This window comes from Hemicordylus capensis, chromosome 6, assembly GCF_027244095.1.
Source record: "Hemicordylus capensis ecotype Gifberg chromosome 6, rHemCap1.1.pri, whole genome shotgun sequence".
Classification (NCBI taxonomy): Eukaryota; Metazoa; Chordata; class Lepidosauria; order Squamata; family Cordylidae; genus Hemicordylus; species Hemicordylus capensis.
Genome location: NC_069662.1, coordinates 171,314,391 through 171,329,692, shown reverse-complemented (window position 1 = coordinate 171,329,692; position 15,302 = coordinate 171,314,391). Strand labels below are relative to the sequence as shown.

Below are 15,302 nucleotides of genomic sequence, written 5' to 3'. Positions count from 1 at the left end.
TTTCTCTGGCACTGTTTCAAAGGGAAGGCAGCTGCTGCCGAGGTCTCACACCAACTTGTGGATTGGGCCATGACCACTCAGTCCCCGGGCCATGGCTGGCTGCTGCTGTCTCTGGAAGCCCAGGCTCCAAGAGGCAGGCTGGCGGGACGCATTCTGCACATGCTTAGGAACTCCCAGTCTGAGCCTGGTGCCAACACATGCCTTGGCTCAAAAGCTGCAATATATTTTGGGAACTGATGGCCGCTGCTGCTGCTGCTGCTGCTGCTCCCGCTCCCGCCGCCGCCGCCGCCGCCGAGGAAAGGGCTATTTATGGGGCGTGAGTCAGGCCTCGGGCAGGCGCGGACAGACAGACAGACAGACAGACACTCCGAGTGCGACTCCGGCAGGCACCAGGCAGAAGCGCTCTCGCTGCGGGCTGGGTGGAGCCGGCCTAACTGCTCGGTCACTCGGAGCCCATGTCACGGGCGCCCTCCCGCAGCGGGGCGTCCACGACGCGGAGCCCTTCCTTGGGGCTGGAGGGCGGCGACTGGCGACGGGGGAGGGCGCGTGCCGAGTGGCCCGGCTCCTGCCAGAGCGCAGGGGCCCCGCAGCCGAGGCGGAGCGGCGGCGGCGGCGATAAGGGGCCACTGGAATGCCGAGACCTGGTGCTGCAGAACGCCCTGTATACGGGGGACCTGGCCGCGGTGCAGCGGCACTTCTCCGAGCGAGCAGAGGTCGACTTGGTCATCCAGGCCGAGAGCCAAGACCTGCGCTGGACCAGCCACAAGTGGGGTAAGGAGGGCCTCGAGTGGCCCGGAGAGCAGGCGCGCCGCCCGGAGCTCCGCGCTCCTCGGCTCTCTGGCGGCGGGCCAGTCTGCCTTCTGCAGGGAGGGGCTCTCCTCCGCTACTAGGGGGCTTCCAGCCGGGCTGGCAGGGAGGAGCAGCAGGAGGAGGAGGAGGGTGCTGCTGTGGCGGCGCAGGCCGGAGTTGGCTTACAAGTCCTCCGAGGTCCCCGCCTTGGATTCCACGCACCGCAGGTCCGGATTAGGGGGCGCTTTCGAATTAGGCCGCCCCCCTGAGCAGCCCTCCTCCTGCCCTAGAGCGGAGGCCCAGCAGGGGGAGAGAGAGGTCGGGACAAGGCCCTCGGCCCCAGCCTACCTAGCAGGCCGAAGGGTCCCGAGGGTCGCCCTTTCTCAGAACCAGACAAGCAGCTGCCACCTGCAGGGGTTCCCGCTTTCCGGGCCTTTCCCTTCTTCCGGCAGGATTTCCAGCCCTGCTGCCTGCCAAGAGGGGAAAAGTCTCGCAGGTGGCCGCCCCGCCGCCCCATGAGGAGGCCCTCCCGATCCCTTATTTATTATGATTGATTGATTGATTGATTGATTCGATTTATATACCGCCCTTCCAAAAATTGTTCAGGGTGGTTCACAACAAAATAAAAACAACCAAAATCAACAAACAATTAAAATCAAAACTATAAAAACAGCATAAAACTGATTAACAGTTAAAACATTCAAACAGTTAAAAACCCTGGAGAACCGGGCCAAATAATTACAGCCGTTAAAAACAATTTACAACAAATCCAGAACCCCGGAAGGCCAGGCCAACCGAGAGGTTTTAAGGGCTCTCCTGAATCCAGGTTACGGATTTCCGCCGGGGGGGCATTCCACAGCCCTCCCCCCCGCCCCCACTTTCTTCGAATTGTCCGACACGACACGCTTATCCCAAATAGACTGCTGGGGGGCGGGGGGGGGCTTGATGCGCGGGTGGCACCCGGGGGAGCGGAGTGGCCTTCGCGGGGGCAGCAGGGGGGGCGGTGCTGGAGGTGGAGGGAGCTTCGCGGCACCCCCCTGCGAGAAACAAGCAGCGCCGGGGAGACATTGGAGGGGCCGGAGGCGCCGCCTGGTGCATTTCCAGAAAAGGCAACCACACCCAACAGTCTGTCCCTGGGCAATACAGCCTCCCCGCAGCAGGGAGCAGGAGCAGGAGCAGGAGGAGGAGGAGGAGGGAGAATTCCTTTCTGGCCCCGCAAGAGAGCTGCTACCAGCAGTGCTGCCACTCCAACCCGCCCTCCATCCTTGTATCCCGGCAAGCAAGCCCAACGCCCCCTCCTCGCTCCCTCCTTACCCGGCTGAAACCAGAATGCCCCCAAAGCCTCTGCAGAAGAGCGACCCATTTGGGCAGCTCCTTCCTGCCTCCCAAAGCAATCCGATTGGGTCTGGAGTCCATTTCTCAGGGGGCCAAATGCCAGAGCCTGCCCTGAGTCTTCTCCAGCAGCGAAATGGAAATAAGGTGAAATATGGCGGGGTGGGTGGGTGAGGAGACGGGGCATAAAAGGGAGCTCAGCTCTCCCCGCCCCATCCCTCTTTTCTTGGCTCTCGTCCAGCTGGAGGAAAAGTTCTGTGAAACTCAACAGCTCACGGACTATAGATAATATTTTACACCACCGCCCGAATACATTCTCCTTCTCCATTAGGATTTCTTGCTCGTGGACAAGCATGGCTACCGGTGAGTTCTGCGTCTTTTAAAACGTCAGATATACTATTCCAGAACAACAACCCCACCCTTACCTCAGATTCCCTCACCTCCAAACAAGGAAACACAACCACATTCAAGTTGTATTTGATATTTATTCAAAGGAATCCGTATCAACATTTCATATATTTCACCTAAGATCTATATATAATACATATACACATTGTGTGTGTGTGTATTTGACAATGCCAACGTGATAAAATACATACCTAGTTCTGCTCTGCATAGGAGGAGATGTGGAAACCCTTCAATAGTATGCAGAGGTGGTTTCTCCCCTGGTTCCCCCCCTACTCCTTTTTAAAATAAAACGATCAGAAATAAATAGAAAGAAGCCATTCCTGGATCAGCAAAATTCTCCCAGGGAAAGGGAGCAGCAGTCAGCAGCTGGTCACTGAATTCATCGCGCTTTCAGCTAATTTAAGTGGCAGGACTGCATGCAAAAGGTGGGATGTGATGGTCAGTGGGAAGTAACTTATTCATCATTTCTTCTTTTTTAAAAAAACCACCACAGGTTTCTAGATTTCCCTGAGCATGTTCTGGTGTGTAAAATAGTGCATTGCAGCTTCTTTTGTGGCGGTGACACCCCTGGCCCCAGGCCTTTGGGTCCAGGCTTCAAAATCACCTAAGTGCACCTCTCTGCGTGGCCACATTTCATGTTCTCCATCCTCGTCCTCACCTTTTGAGGAGCTGGCCTCAGAAAGTGCCCCCAGGAGGTTTCTGGTGAGAAGAGTTCCTTGTTCTGGTAGAAACACCCCACGTGTGAGCCAGGTTTGGCAGTACACCTTGCTAAATTCTGAGGATGTCCTTGGCTCAGAGGAAGGGCTCACAACTAGATAGAATGGACTTCATCCTGGGTCTTAATTCCCAAGGCATAATGAATGCCCTGAGCCTACTGAGCAGGTTCTCTCTGGTGTGGGGGGTGGGGAGAGAGACATTAGATTGGAAAGGAGGAGGAGGAGGAATGGAGGAGGAGGAGGAGGAGGAGAATGAAGAGGAGGAAGAACGGAGGAGGAGGAGGAGGAGAGGAGGAAAGGAGGAGGAGGAAGAGGGGGAAAGGAGGAGGAGAGGAGGAGGAGGAACAAAGGAGGAGAAGTTAGAAAGGAAAAGGTGGAGGAAAAGGGAAGGAGGAGGAAAGAAGGAGGAAGAGAAGGAGAGGAGGAGGAGAGGAGGAGGAAGAAAGGAGAAGGAGGAGAAGAGGAGGAGGAAAGGAGGAGGCGGAGAGGAGGAGGAATAGAAGAAGAGGAAGAAAGGAGGAGGAGGAAAGAAGGAGAAAAGGAGAAGGAGGAAGAAAGGAGGAGGAGGAAGAAAGGAGGAGGAAGAGGAGGAGGAGGAGGAAAGGCAGAGGAGGAAAGGAGGAGGAGGAGGAGAGGAGGAGGAGGAGAGAAGGAGGAGGACAAGAAAAGGAGGAGGAGGAGAGCGAGAAGAATGCACTCGCCTAGCTAGGGGCAGGGGTGAGGTGGGGTTGAGTTTGATTGATAGCCAGAACTCCAGTTGCCTTTTCCAAGTGACCTAGCACAGCTGCAGAAGTGGTGAAGATTCTTCTGGCCTAGAAACCCCCAGGGCATCTCCCCCACACACACACACCCCACAAGACAATGTTTCCCCCCACTAGGCTGGGAAAGGCAAAGCATCCAGGCATGCAAAGAGGCAAGTGCCAGGATGGAAAGGCCAGCCCCCATCCCCACCTTTCCTTGGGCCATGCAACCCTTGAGCTCCTGGTGTCTGCCTTTCTCTCCCCCACCACTTCCCATTTCACCCATTCAGGAGCAGATTTTCTGTTGGTTGGTTGATTTTTTTTTTTTTATTGTGCTTCCAGGATTTTACCCCAACTATTCTACCTCCAGGCAATAATACCTCCAGGCATCCCCTGCTAACTTGGCAAAGAGGCACCTTTTAATGCGGTGGTTCTCTTTATTTAGCAGGGGGAGAGTAACTGGCCCTATCCACCCTCAGCACAGCATCCCTCCAGTGACTGTTGCTGGTGTCTATCTTGTGTTTCTTTTTCGAATGTGAGCCCTTTGGAGACTGGGAGCCATCTTATTTATTTATTATTTCTCTGTGTAAACTGTGTAAACATTTTTGGAAGGGTGGTATAGAAATGGAATGAATGAATGAATGAATACATAAATGCATAAATAATACACCTTGAGCAGGCAGGCCTGTCTTTGGCAGTTTGTGGGGCTTTGAGTGGGGTTAGCTTTGCAGAGCTGTTCCATCTCTGCCAGACTCTGGAAGGACTCTTACTCTTTGGGCCCCCCAAGCAGTTTGCCCTCTGGGCCCTCCCTCACCTGGGTGCTTGGCGAACACCCACAGCGATGCTCTTTGCCCAGCTCAGGAAAGAGGGTGACTCATGGGGGCAGCTGGTGCTCAAAGGCTTTCCTTTGTGGGGGACTAGAATTAAAAACACATCTTTTAAGAGAACCCTTTGAACACCTTATTTTTATATCTGCTTATATCTGGTAGGTCCTTTAGTTTTTATAGTTCTCAGTTTTTAGATTTGTATTAATAACTTTTAATTTGAAACTTTTAAAAACATTGTAATTTTAAATGTAGTTTTAGCCTGGTCTTTTAACCTGTTTAACTTTATTCATATTTTATTTTACATTGTATCTATTCTATTAATGCTGTGAGCTGCCCCAGCAGACGTGTCCAGGAGGGATGGGGTGTAAATATTTTAAATAAAAAATAAATAGAATGTCAAAGTTGGAAGGGACCTTGGAGGGCATTTTGTCCAACCTTCTGCTCAAGGCAAGCGTCTCTCCCTGATAGGTGCTGTTCTTCGCCCTCTCTTTGACCCCACCACCACCACAGGAGAGCCTGCCACTGCCCAAGGCAGAGGTCCATTGGCAAACAGCAGCAGCCCTAACCTGTTGGATGCATCCCTAACATCTAGCCTAAGTCCACTTTTTTGCAAATCCATTCCTTTGCTTCGATCCTGCCCTCAAGAGGAGCAACAGTCCACCTGTGTGCAAAAGCCCTTCCGATTTCTGATATGTATCATGATATCTTCCTTAGTCTTTTCTACTACTGGGACTGGTGCTTCTTAATTTATTCATAAATGATCTAGAAGCAGGGGTAAGCAGCGAGGTGGCCAGATTTGCAGATGATACCAAACTCTTTCTGGTAGTGAAATCCATAACTGATTGTGAAGAGCTCCAAAAGGATCTCTCCAAACTGGGGGAGTGGGAGACAAAGTGGCAAATACGGTTCAGTGTTGGCAAGTGTAAAGTGATGCACATTGGGATGAAAAACCCCAACTTCAAGTATACGCTAATGGGATCTTGGGGTCGTGGTGGACTCAATGTGCGGCAGCTGTGAAAAAGGCCAATTTCATGCTAGGGATCATTAGGAAAGGGATTGAAAATAAAACTGCTAATATTATAATGCCCTTATACAAAACTATGGTGCGGCCACACTTGGAGTACTGCATACAATTCTGGTCACCACATCTAAAAAAGGACATTGTAGAACTGGAAAAGGTGCAGAAGAGGGCAACCAAGATGATCATCAAGGGCCTAGAGCACCTTTCTTATGAGGCAAGGCTACAACACCTGGGGCTATTTAGTTTAGAAAAAAGACGACTGCGGGGAGACATGATAGAGGTCTATAAAATCATGCATGGTGTGGAGAAGGTGGATAGAGAGAAATTCTTCTCCCTCTCCCATAACACTAGAACCAGGGATCATCCCATGAAATTGATTGCCAGGAAATCTAGGACCAGCAAACGGAAGTACTTTTTCACACAACGCATAATCAACTTGTGGAATTCTCTGCCATGAGATGTGGTGACAGCCAGCAACCTGGATGGCTTTAAGAGGGGTTTGGATAACTTCATGAAGGAAAGGTCTATTGACAGCTACTAGTCGACAGCTACTAGTCAGAGGGCTGTAGGCCACCTCTGAGTACCAGTTGCAGGGGAGTAACAGCAGGAGAGTGGGCATGCCCTCAGCTCCTGCCTGTGGCTTCCAGCAGCATCTGCTGGGCCATTGTGGCTGTACTTATGTTCTTATGTTCTCTCTTCTCCAGCCTAAAGATACCCAACTCCTTCTACCACCCCTCACAGGTCTTGGTTTCTAGACCCCCTCTCCATCTTTGCTGCCCTCCTCTGAGCCCATTTCAATTCATCATTGTTCTTGTTCAATGTTTGGCCAGAACTGGATGCAGTATTCCAAATGAAGTCTAAACAGTGCAGAACAGAGTGGAATGATTACTTCTTGTGACTTGGGCACTCGGCCTCTGATAATGCAGCCTGGGATTGATGGATGGATTGATTAAGTGGCGTTGACTCTTAGCGACCACATGCCTGTAGATAGATTCTCTCCAGGATGGTCTGTCTTCAACTTTGCCTTTAAGGTCTTTCAGTAGTGCATTCATTGCTGTCAGAAGCGAGTCCATCCACCTTGCTGCTGGTGTCCTCTTCCTCTTTTTCCTTCAACTTTCCCCAGCATTATGGACTTCTCAAGGGAGCTGGGTCTTTGCATAATGTGTCAGAAGTATGATAGTTTGAGCCTGGTCAGTTGTGTGAAAATTCTGGATCGATTTGTTCTATGATCCATTTTTTTGTTTTCCTGGCTGTCTCTGGTATCCTCAAAAGTCTTCTCCAGCACCCAAGTTCAAAAGTGCCAATACTTTTTTTAAACTTGCTTCTTCAAAGTCCAGCTTTCACATCCATGGAGCATCACAGGAAAAACCATTGTCCTGACAGACACTTAGGCATCTAAATATCCTTTCCAAGGCCTTCATTGCAACCCTACCAAATGCTAGTCTGTGGAGTATTTCTTGACTGCTGGATCCTTGACTGTTGAGGTGGATCCTAAAGCTATCCACCACTTCAATGTCTTCATTATTAATTCTGAGGCTGGTTGCTGTACCCATTGTAATTAGTTTAGTCTTCTTGACATTTAGTCTTAGTTCCTTTTGTTCACTGTGCTCCTTGACTTTCTTTACTAGAACTTGCAGATCATCCGCATTCTCAGCTATCAAAGTGTAGCGTCATCAGTGTAGCGCAGGTTATCAATGTTTCTTCCTCCAACTTAAAACCACGCTCATCTTCTTCCAATCCAGCTTCTTTCAGTATATGTTCAGCATATAAATTGAATAAAGAAGGAGAAATTAGACAGCCTTGTCTTACGCCTTTGCCGAACTGGAACCATTCTGTTTCACCATGTTCCCTCTGGACTGTGGCCTCCTGTCCTGTGTCTAGGTTTCTCATGAGAACAATGAGATGTTCTGGGATGCCCATTTTCCTAAGGGTATTTCACAATGACATGGTCCTTGCAGTTGAAGTCCTTTCTGTAGTCAATAAAGCATATATTGACTTCTTTTTGGAATTATTTGGCTTTCTCAATTATCCAGTGCACATCAGCAATGAAGTTTCTTGTTCCTCGGCCTTTTCGGAAAGCATCTTGAACATCTGGCATTTCCATTGGATGATCCTGAGCATTATTTTGCTAGCATGTGAAATTACCTGGGATTACATTAGCCTTTTTAGTAGCTGCATCACATTGTTGGCTCATGTTAAACTTGTGGGCCAGCAAGACCCCCTTTCACATGTGATACTCCCAAGTCAGGTCTCCCCCATCCTATAGCTGTGCATGGTGTGGTTGCAATCATGCCGTGGCCTTGCTTTTAGCCTTGTCCAACCATGTTGCTAGGCTGCACAGACTGATGGGACGATGGGGACAGGGACACACGTGCACACTTCTTGAGTCTGAGGAATTCCTGCCTTGACCATAATCTCTCAGCTTGTTTGGGAGACTGCAGAACCCTGGCAAACCCCCAGGGTTTGAGGTGTGAGTGTGTGGTTGGGGGAGGTTGTGCTACCTGCAGGATGATTGATTGACTGATTGATTGAGACGTCTGTTGTGGAAATGTGAGGAATCTGCTTTGGAGTTAATGCTTCAACACTCGGTGCCCATCATGCCTGGGGACCCCTCTCCGCTCTGGCAACCACTGTGCCTGTTCGATCTGATTCTGGAAGTTAAGTTCTGCACGCAGGCCATGTCTAGGTGGCCTGTTCAGGCTGTCGTGCGCACACAGGTCCCAGACCCTGAAGCGTCTCATGTGTATGACGCGCCTGTCCAAACTAGGTGAGCAAGACCTGCGGCGGGGCAGGCTTGGCAGGCGGAGAGCGGCCTCCGGCCCCCGGGCTCTGCCTCCGCATTTGCTCCTCCCCGCACCCACCCCCGCCTGCTGCGCTTCCCCTTTAACGAGGCGGCTTCCACTGGTCACAAGGCAGACAGGCGCCCAGGAATAGAACGGTCGCGGCGGCCGCGGCCACTTGACACCCGGGTGGCCAGGTACAGCAGGGCTTCAGGGCGCAAAGGTCCTGCGCAGCTCGTCAGCCCTCCCGCCCGCCGTCCTGCGCCCTGCCCACCGGGACCCATGGTGGAGCCCATCCTGACCCGTAAGGCGGAGGGGGCCGCTCAGGCCTTCTGGCAGGCCCTCCTGTCTGGAGACGGGTGCGCCATCCTCTGCCTGCTGGGAGACCCGGAGAGCGGCGTGGGACCCAACTGCGTCTTCGACACCAGCGACCTGGATGAGTGGAAGAATTACCGCAGCAACTCCCGCTGGTTGAGTGCGCCTGGCGGGGAGGCAGGGCGTGTGGCCTGGGGAGTCTGGGAGCAGGGCCCGGGGAGCGGAAAAGGCCATGCCCGGCTGGGAGGGAGCTGTGGGTCTGGAAGCCCCGGGCTTCCTCGGAGGGTCTTCGCAAGGCTTCTGGGGCGCTGCCTCGGTCCCCGGCGCAGACCTCGATGCCAGAGTCACCCCCAGGTTGACTGGAAGCCATTACCGTGCGGAATGTCACTTGGTTTTTTGCCCTGGCCCCCTCCCCTGTCCTCCCCTCCCCACCTCCCCCTCAGGGCTCTGGTCGCTGACTTACCAGCAGGAACTGACCACCCCGCTGCACGTCACCGCCAGTCGCGGTTACCTGGACTGCCTGCGCCACCTGCTTCTCCGCGGGGCGGACGTGGACCTGGCGCCGGGAGGGCAGACGGCCCTGCACGCGGCCTGCACCGCTGCCACGGCTGACTGCGTGCGTTTGCTGCTCTCCTTCGGGGCGGACCCGGAGGCCGTCTCGGAAGATGGATTCCAGCCCCTGCACTTCTGCCGGAGCCCCGAATCTGTGGAGTGAGTGTTCCCGCCGGGTTCCCGGAGAGGGGGGTGGGCGGCGGTGCTGAGCCATTTAAACGTGTGTCCATCGCCTGCAGGTGGTGGTGGGGGGGGTGCTGCTGCTGCTGCTGCAGAGTAGGATGGCTGACCGGAGGGGCGCGCGGTTCCAATGAGCCGCCAGGGGCGTATGACTAAGAGTGGGTGCGGACGTGTCACCCGTGGGGTTAATTTGCCCACGGTCATGATACCTGCACAAGACCTCGCGGTAGTAGGCAGCGGGGCAGAGGCCCTGATCCGTGCCCCCACCTCCAGCCTGCACTTTATATTCGCAATATCTCATGGTGGTGACGAGACTCCCCAGCTGGCCCTTCCACACAGGTTTGGAAAGGAGCGAGGCGAGCCACGACCCCTCTGCTTTGCTCCTGAGTCAGACCCGGCGCAGCCGGAGGGCCAAGGGGCGGGGAGGAGGGTTCCGCGGCGGCTCTGAGACGGCTTTGCTCTGCCAGGTGCGCTCGGCTCCTGCTGAGCCACGGGGCCCCTGTGAATGGCGCGTCGGAGGAGGAGGAGGAGACCCCCTTGCACGTGGCCGCTCGCCTGGGCCTGACGGCGCACGTCCGGCTCTTGCTGCGCTCGGGGGCTGATCTGGAGGCCAAGAACGCCACGGGGCAAACCCCGCTAAACGCCGCCTGTGCACAGCCGCACCCGGCGCAGGCCGCAGGCGCCTACTACGACGTGTGCCAGCAGCTGGTGGAGGCCGGCGCCCGCGTGGACTCGGCAGACCTGGACCGCCAACGCCCGCTGCATCAGGCCTGCAAGAACGCCAACGCCCGCGTGGTGGCGCTGCTTCTGGCCCGCGGCGCCAACGTCAACCTGATGAGCTACAGCGGCAACACGGCCCTGCACAACATCTTGCAAGTGGCTGCCTACAAGCTGGAGCACCGGCCCGAGCAGGTGGTGCGGGAGCTGCTCAACCACGGGGCCGTGCGCGTCTGGCCCGGAGCCCTCCTCAAGGTGCGGGGCAGGGGAGGAGAAGGGGCAGAGGGAGGGAGGGAGCGAAGGGTGGAGCCGGCGCGGGGAGGGCGTTCTTTGAACCCATCCCTGGGATGGGACCTCGGAGCACTTAGGGGCCCTGGCTTAGGGGCAGAGCATGGCTCAGTCTCCGGCAGCAGCAGGCATCTCCAGGTGGCCACCAGGAGAGACTCCTCTGGAGAGCCGCTGCCAATCAGGGCACGCAACAGACTGAGCTAGAAGAAGGGCCAAGAGTTGGATGCAGTTGGCAGCTTCCTATGTAACCATGAGATGGTCTGGCAGGGGAAATCCTCGGAGCGGTTTGCTGGTTTCTCCTCACAGCCGTTGTTAAGGGTCTTTGGAAAGTTTCCACCCCGCCCCGCCCCCACATACCACCACCATCTGTAGCGGGTCCCCGGATTGCCGCCGTCTCTTGTCCGGGCAAGCAGGAGTGCCGAGATGTGTGGGCAGTTCCCCTCCCCCGCCAGGGTGTTCCCTCCGCGGCACCCCTCCGAGAGCTGCCCAGCTGAGTCTTTGAAGAAAGGGGCGAGGCACTGCTCGGGGTGCGGAACTGTGCCCTCGAGCTCAATCCAGGCTGCTTGGGACGTGGGTGGTGGCGGGGAAGGAGAGCTTGACCCATTCCAGCTCACGCGAGGTGGGGGTGACTCACGCAGAGGCTAGTTTGGGGCCTGGGGCCTCTGGCTCAGCAGCTGGCTCCTTTGCTCCGACCCCCGCCCCTGGCCCCCCGCCCCGCCCCCGCCCTGCTCCTGGTCAGCGGGACTTCGGCGCTCCCTCCTTTCCGTGCTCAGAGTTGGAACTGCTGTCAAGACCAGGAGGCTGGCCTGGGAGCATGCAAGGGCAAGTGGGGAGGGGGCAAGTGACCCCTCAGGCAAGTGGCTTGGCATCCACCTCCCCAATTACTGTTTCAGAAATCTAATATGTGGGACACAGCCCATCCATAAATGCACTTTGCCTCTGGACCCTCTCGGTTGCCTCACTGCCTGAGAGGGAGGGTGGTCCACCTGGCAGGCTGGCCCAGCAAGCCCTTCCGCTTTCTTCAGGCTGGGGGAACCTCCAGGTGCCCACCCTGCTGGAAGGCTCTGCGCGCTGCTGCTGGTGTCTTCCCTCTGGGGACTCGGCACCTGTTCGGGGCGAACTCCGCCTGGAAGGGGTTAACCATCTGTCTTAATTCCCAGACTTGGCAGATTGCTCTCCCCTTTGGGAAAAGGCAGGAAAATCAACAATTAACACTCATTAATCTCCTATTAACACCAGATAATGAGGATAGAGCAGCTCCGTGCAGCCGGCTCAGGCACTGACAGACTCGGAGTCCGGCCCGAGGGAGGAAGCCTGGGCCACAGGGCCGGAGCCGCAGGAGGGCCGGGGCCATCGGGCCGCTGCTTGCCTGTGCCGGCCCAGCCAGCTGGCGGCAGGCGCTGGGCAAGGCAGAGCGGAAGAGACGGCAGCAGCCCCAGTCGGCTGCCTCCGGTTTGGGGCCGGGGCCGGGGGAATGCAAAGAGCAGCCCTGCCCGCCTGCCCATGTCTCCAGGCAGCTCCTCGGCCTTCACCAGGAGCTCGAGATAGGCGCGGTTTGTCTCCCGGCGGGAGCCCCAAGCAGAAAGCCAACGACGAAGCCTTCCCCTCCGCCTGGCAGTCCACTTTTGAGCCTGCCACTTGGCCCGCCCTGCACTGCTGCTCTTGCCCTCGCGGCGGCCCCACCTTGCAAGGCGCGCGAGAGCACTGGAAAGCCCCCCACCATTCCCAGCCAGCCAGCGGCCCCTTCCAAGGGGGCGCCAGTGCCGGGGCTGGAAAAGGCTCCCTTCCTCTTAACGGGGTTCCCTGCACTGCGCGGAGCTCAGTCTGGTGAGGCCCTCTTAGAAAGGTTTTCTGGCCCCCAAGAAGCCGCGGAGAGCGCACAGGGGAGGCGGCGGAACCCGGAGCTTCTCTTGAGCCCCGCCCCCAGCTGCTGCTCGACCGGCCCTAATGCGCCGTCAGACTCGGGCTCAGGCATGGCTGGATGATCCAGCTCCCCGTCAGGCCCCGCTTCTCGAGGCGAGCTGGATCCGGGCCACTGGGCTCACCGGCAGGCGGCAGTGCCATTGGCTCTGGAGGTGCCTAACGATAAGGCAACACACGAACGATCGACTCCGATAAACCTCCTCACTTGCCAGATCAGTCGGTAAGTTTGGTGGCGGCAGCGACAGAGGAGCGCATGATCCTCGCAAGCCCGCACACAGTCCGGCCCGCATATCCCTCCTCAGCAGCTAGCAGGTCAGGCGGGGCGGAGCCTGCGGGATCCCAAAGAGCCCCCTGAGGCGACTTCTTGGGCACCCGGGCTGAGCTGGGCGGGGGTGGCGCCTGGCAGAGGCCCAGCCAGGAGCAGACTTCCGAGGCCCCCCCTGCGACCGAGAAGACAGGGAGACCCTTCCCCTCCCCTGCTCGCTGAGCCGGTTCTTCTCCTGCGACCTCTGCCTCTCTCCTCTCACCCCCACCCCGCTTGTGCAGGTGCTGCGCCATTGCTGCGCCTCCCCCCGCACCATCGAGGCCCTGGTCAACAGCTACCAGAGGGTGCGCGTCACCGAGGAGTGGGCGGAGGCGGTCCCCGCCGAGCTGGTGCAGGTGAGCGCCCCGCGCGCGCCGCGCTCTCCATAACGCGGCCAGAACTGCAGCTGGGGAGGATGGGCCAACCAGCCAAGGGGGCAGCTCACAGGCTGGGGGGGGGGGCGGGCGTGCCCCGTCTCGAGATTGGGGAGGGGGAGAAGGAAGTCCGAGATCTGATCGTCTTAGGGGGCCGCCGCCACCCAAGCTCTGGGGAGGCCGGGATCCTCCCGCCTCGGCGTCACCCTGCTCCGCTCTCTCCTTGCAGCAGCACGCCCGGTTCTTCCAGTCGCTCTTCTCCCTGGGGGAGAGCCCCCGCTCCCTACAGCATCTGGCCCGCTGCGCCCTCCGGAGCGCCCTCGAAGGCCGCCTCTTGCAGGCCGTGCCGGAGCTGCGTCTGCCGCCAGCCCTGCGCCAATTCCTGCTGCTCGGCTTCGAGGATGTCCTCTACTAGTTAGGCCCTGCCCTGGGCCGGGGATGGGCCTCCCTCCCGCATGTTCCGCCTGAGCTGGCGACAAGGAGGCCTGAGGCGCCCCCTCCCTCCTCCCTCCTCCTGACAAGAACTATCTGAAAGGAAAGCCTTTCCACAGGAGCTGAATAGCAATAGCAATAGCAATAGCAATAGCACTTACATTTATCTACCGCTCTATATAGCCGGAGCTCTCTAAGCGCTTTACAATGATTTTAGCATATTGCCCCCAACATTCTGGGTACTCATTTTACCGACCTCGGAAGGATGGAAGGCTGAGTCAACCTTGAGCCCCTGGTCAGGATCGAACTTGTAACCTTCTGGTTACAGGGCGGCAGTTTTACCACTGCGCCTCCAGGGGCAAAGAGGAAGGGAACGAAACCCTCCCCCGCCAACTGTCCCCATGTACGACAATGGGGCAGAATGCTTGTAAACTCTGAGTGCAGTTAACAGACAACCAGGCAGGCAAAGCTAATGGAACTCAGTGTTGGCAAAGAGGGCGGGGGGGGGGAGGGCTTGAACAAAAGAAGAGGGAAATTTCTCAGTTACTCTGAAACATGCTCCCTCAAAGAGAATCATAACCCCTTCTGCTTCTGAGGGGGAAAGTGGCTTTTCTCTCGCCAGCCATTTCACAACTTTGTATTTTTGAGGGGTAAGGGGTTTGACACATTTTGATTCTTGCTGTGGGGGACCAACCCCCCTCCAAAATAACATAGAAATAACTGTATGTGCGTGAAATATTTTGAGAAACGTAAGGCAAAGTTGCACACTGAATCTGGTAATCTGCTGATCATTCTATGTGTGTGCACACGTGCATACACATACACACGCACTCACAGCATTAACCTTTCGATGTAACCGATTCCACGATCCCTTTCCCTCCCTACAATCTCAGTAAATATTGATGAAAAGATTAAACTGACCCACCACCATCCATTATATGTAACTGTTTTTTTGTTGTTTTAAAGTTTGTAAACCACTTTACAAAGTGGTTGCTGATTTAGGGTATAGAAATGTGTCAAACTCTTGAAATTTTTGCGCTGGATGAAACTTTTGAGCTGGGATTGAGCAATAGTCCCCCACTCCCCAAAATATCACCCAAGAGATCAGAAAACAATTAAATGATTTTCCAACCCAAGTTAAAGGAGGGACTCCTGTCTTTGTCGTCTGTTCTCTTCACCAGACTCAGCCCCGGGCTCAAGTCACGCAGGCAGGGATCACTGGTGGGGGGCGGGGAGTGTTTGTTGCAGGTCCACACCTAATCAGAAATGCTGTTTATTTATACATTTCTTAACAGCAACAAAAGGTTCTCAATGCTATTGACACAGCAAAAGAAGTTGCATGGTTAGGCAGCTGTGGAGGGAGGGTTGATATTACATTTGGCTCAAATTGCTAAGAGTTGAGAGTTGGGCTCCTGGAGTTAAGGAAATCCCCTCCCCCGCCACACACATCTTTTACCCAGAAACAAGATTTATGTATGTATTTATTTTTACATTTATATCCCGCTCTTCCTCCAAGGAGCCCAGAGCAGTGTAGTACATACTTGAGTTTCTCCTCACAACAACCCTGTGAAGTAGGTTAGGCTGAGAGAATTGACTGGCCCAGA

General features: G+C 55.7%; 1 protein-coding gene across 2 annotated transcripts; it reads left to right on the top strand.

Annotated features, from left to right (window-relative positions):
- Positions 1-385: 385 nt before the first annotated feature.
- Positions 386-14,840, top strand: ASB10 (ankyrin repeat and SOCS box containing 10). 2 transcript variants are annotated; one of them, XM_053258752.1, is made up of 5 exons: positions 386-771; positions 9,372-9,639; positions 10,128-10,632; positions 13,135-13,248; positions 13,496-14,840. In XM_053258752.1, the coding sequence occupies exons 1-5, from the start codon at positions 456-458 to the stop codon at positions 13,679-13,681; spliced, it is 1,389 nt and encodes a 462-aa protein (XP_053114727.1). In that variant the 5' UTR covers positions 386-455; the 3' UTR covers positions 13,682-14,840. The 2 variants fall into 2 exon arrangements, with proteins under 2 accessions (XP_053114727.1, XP_053114728.1); XM_053258753.1 differs by lacking the exon at positions 386-771 and adding an exon at positions 8,759-9,088.
- Positions 14,841-15,302: the final 462 nt, after the last annotated feature.

Excerpts from the sequence above, each read along its gene's own strand:
- ASB10 (XM_053258752.1), top strand. The coding sequence starts at position 456 with ATGTCACGGGCGCCCTCCCGCAGCGGGGCGTCCACGACGCGGAGCCCT. Across the intron at positions 10,633-13,134 it reads GGCCCGGAGCCCTCCTCAAG|GTGCTGCGCCATTGCTGCGC; the intron begins GTGCGGGGCAGG and ends CCGCTTGTGCAG. Across the intron at positions 13,249-13,495 it reads TCCCCGCCGAGCTGGTGCAG|CAGCACGCCCGGTTCTTCCA; the intron begins GTGAGCGCCCCG and ends CTCTCCTTGCAG.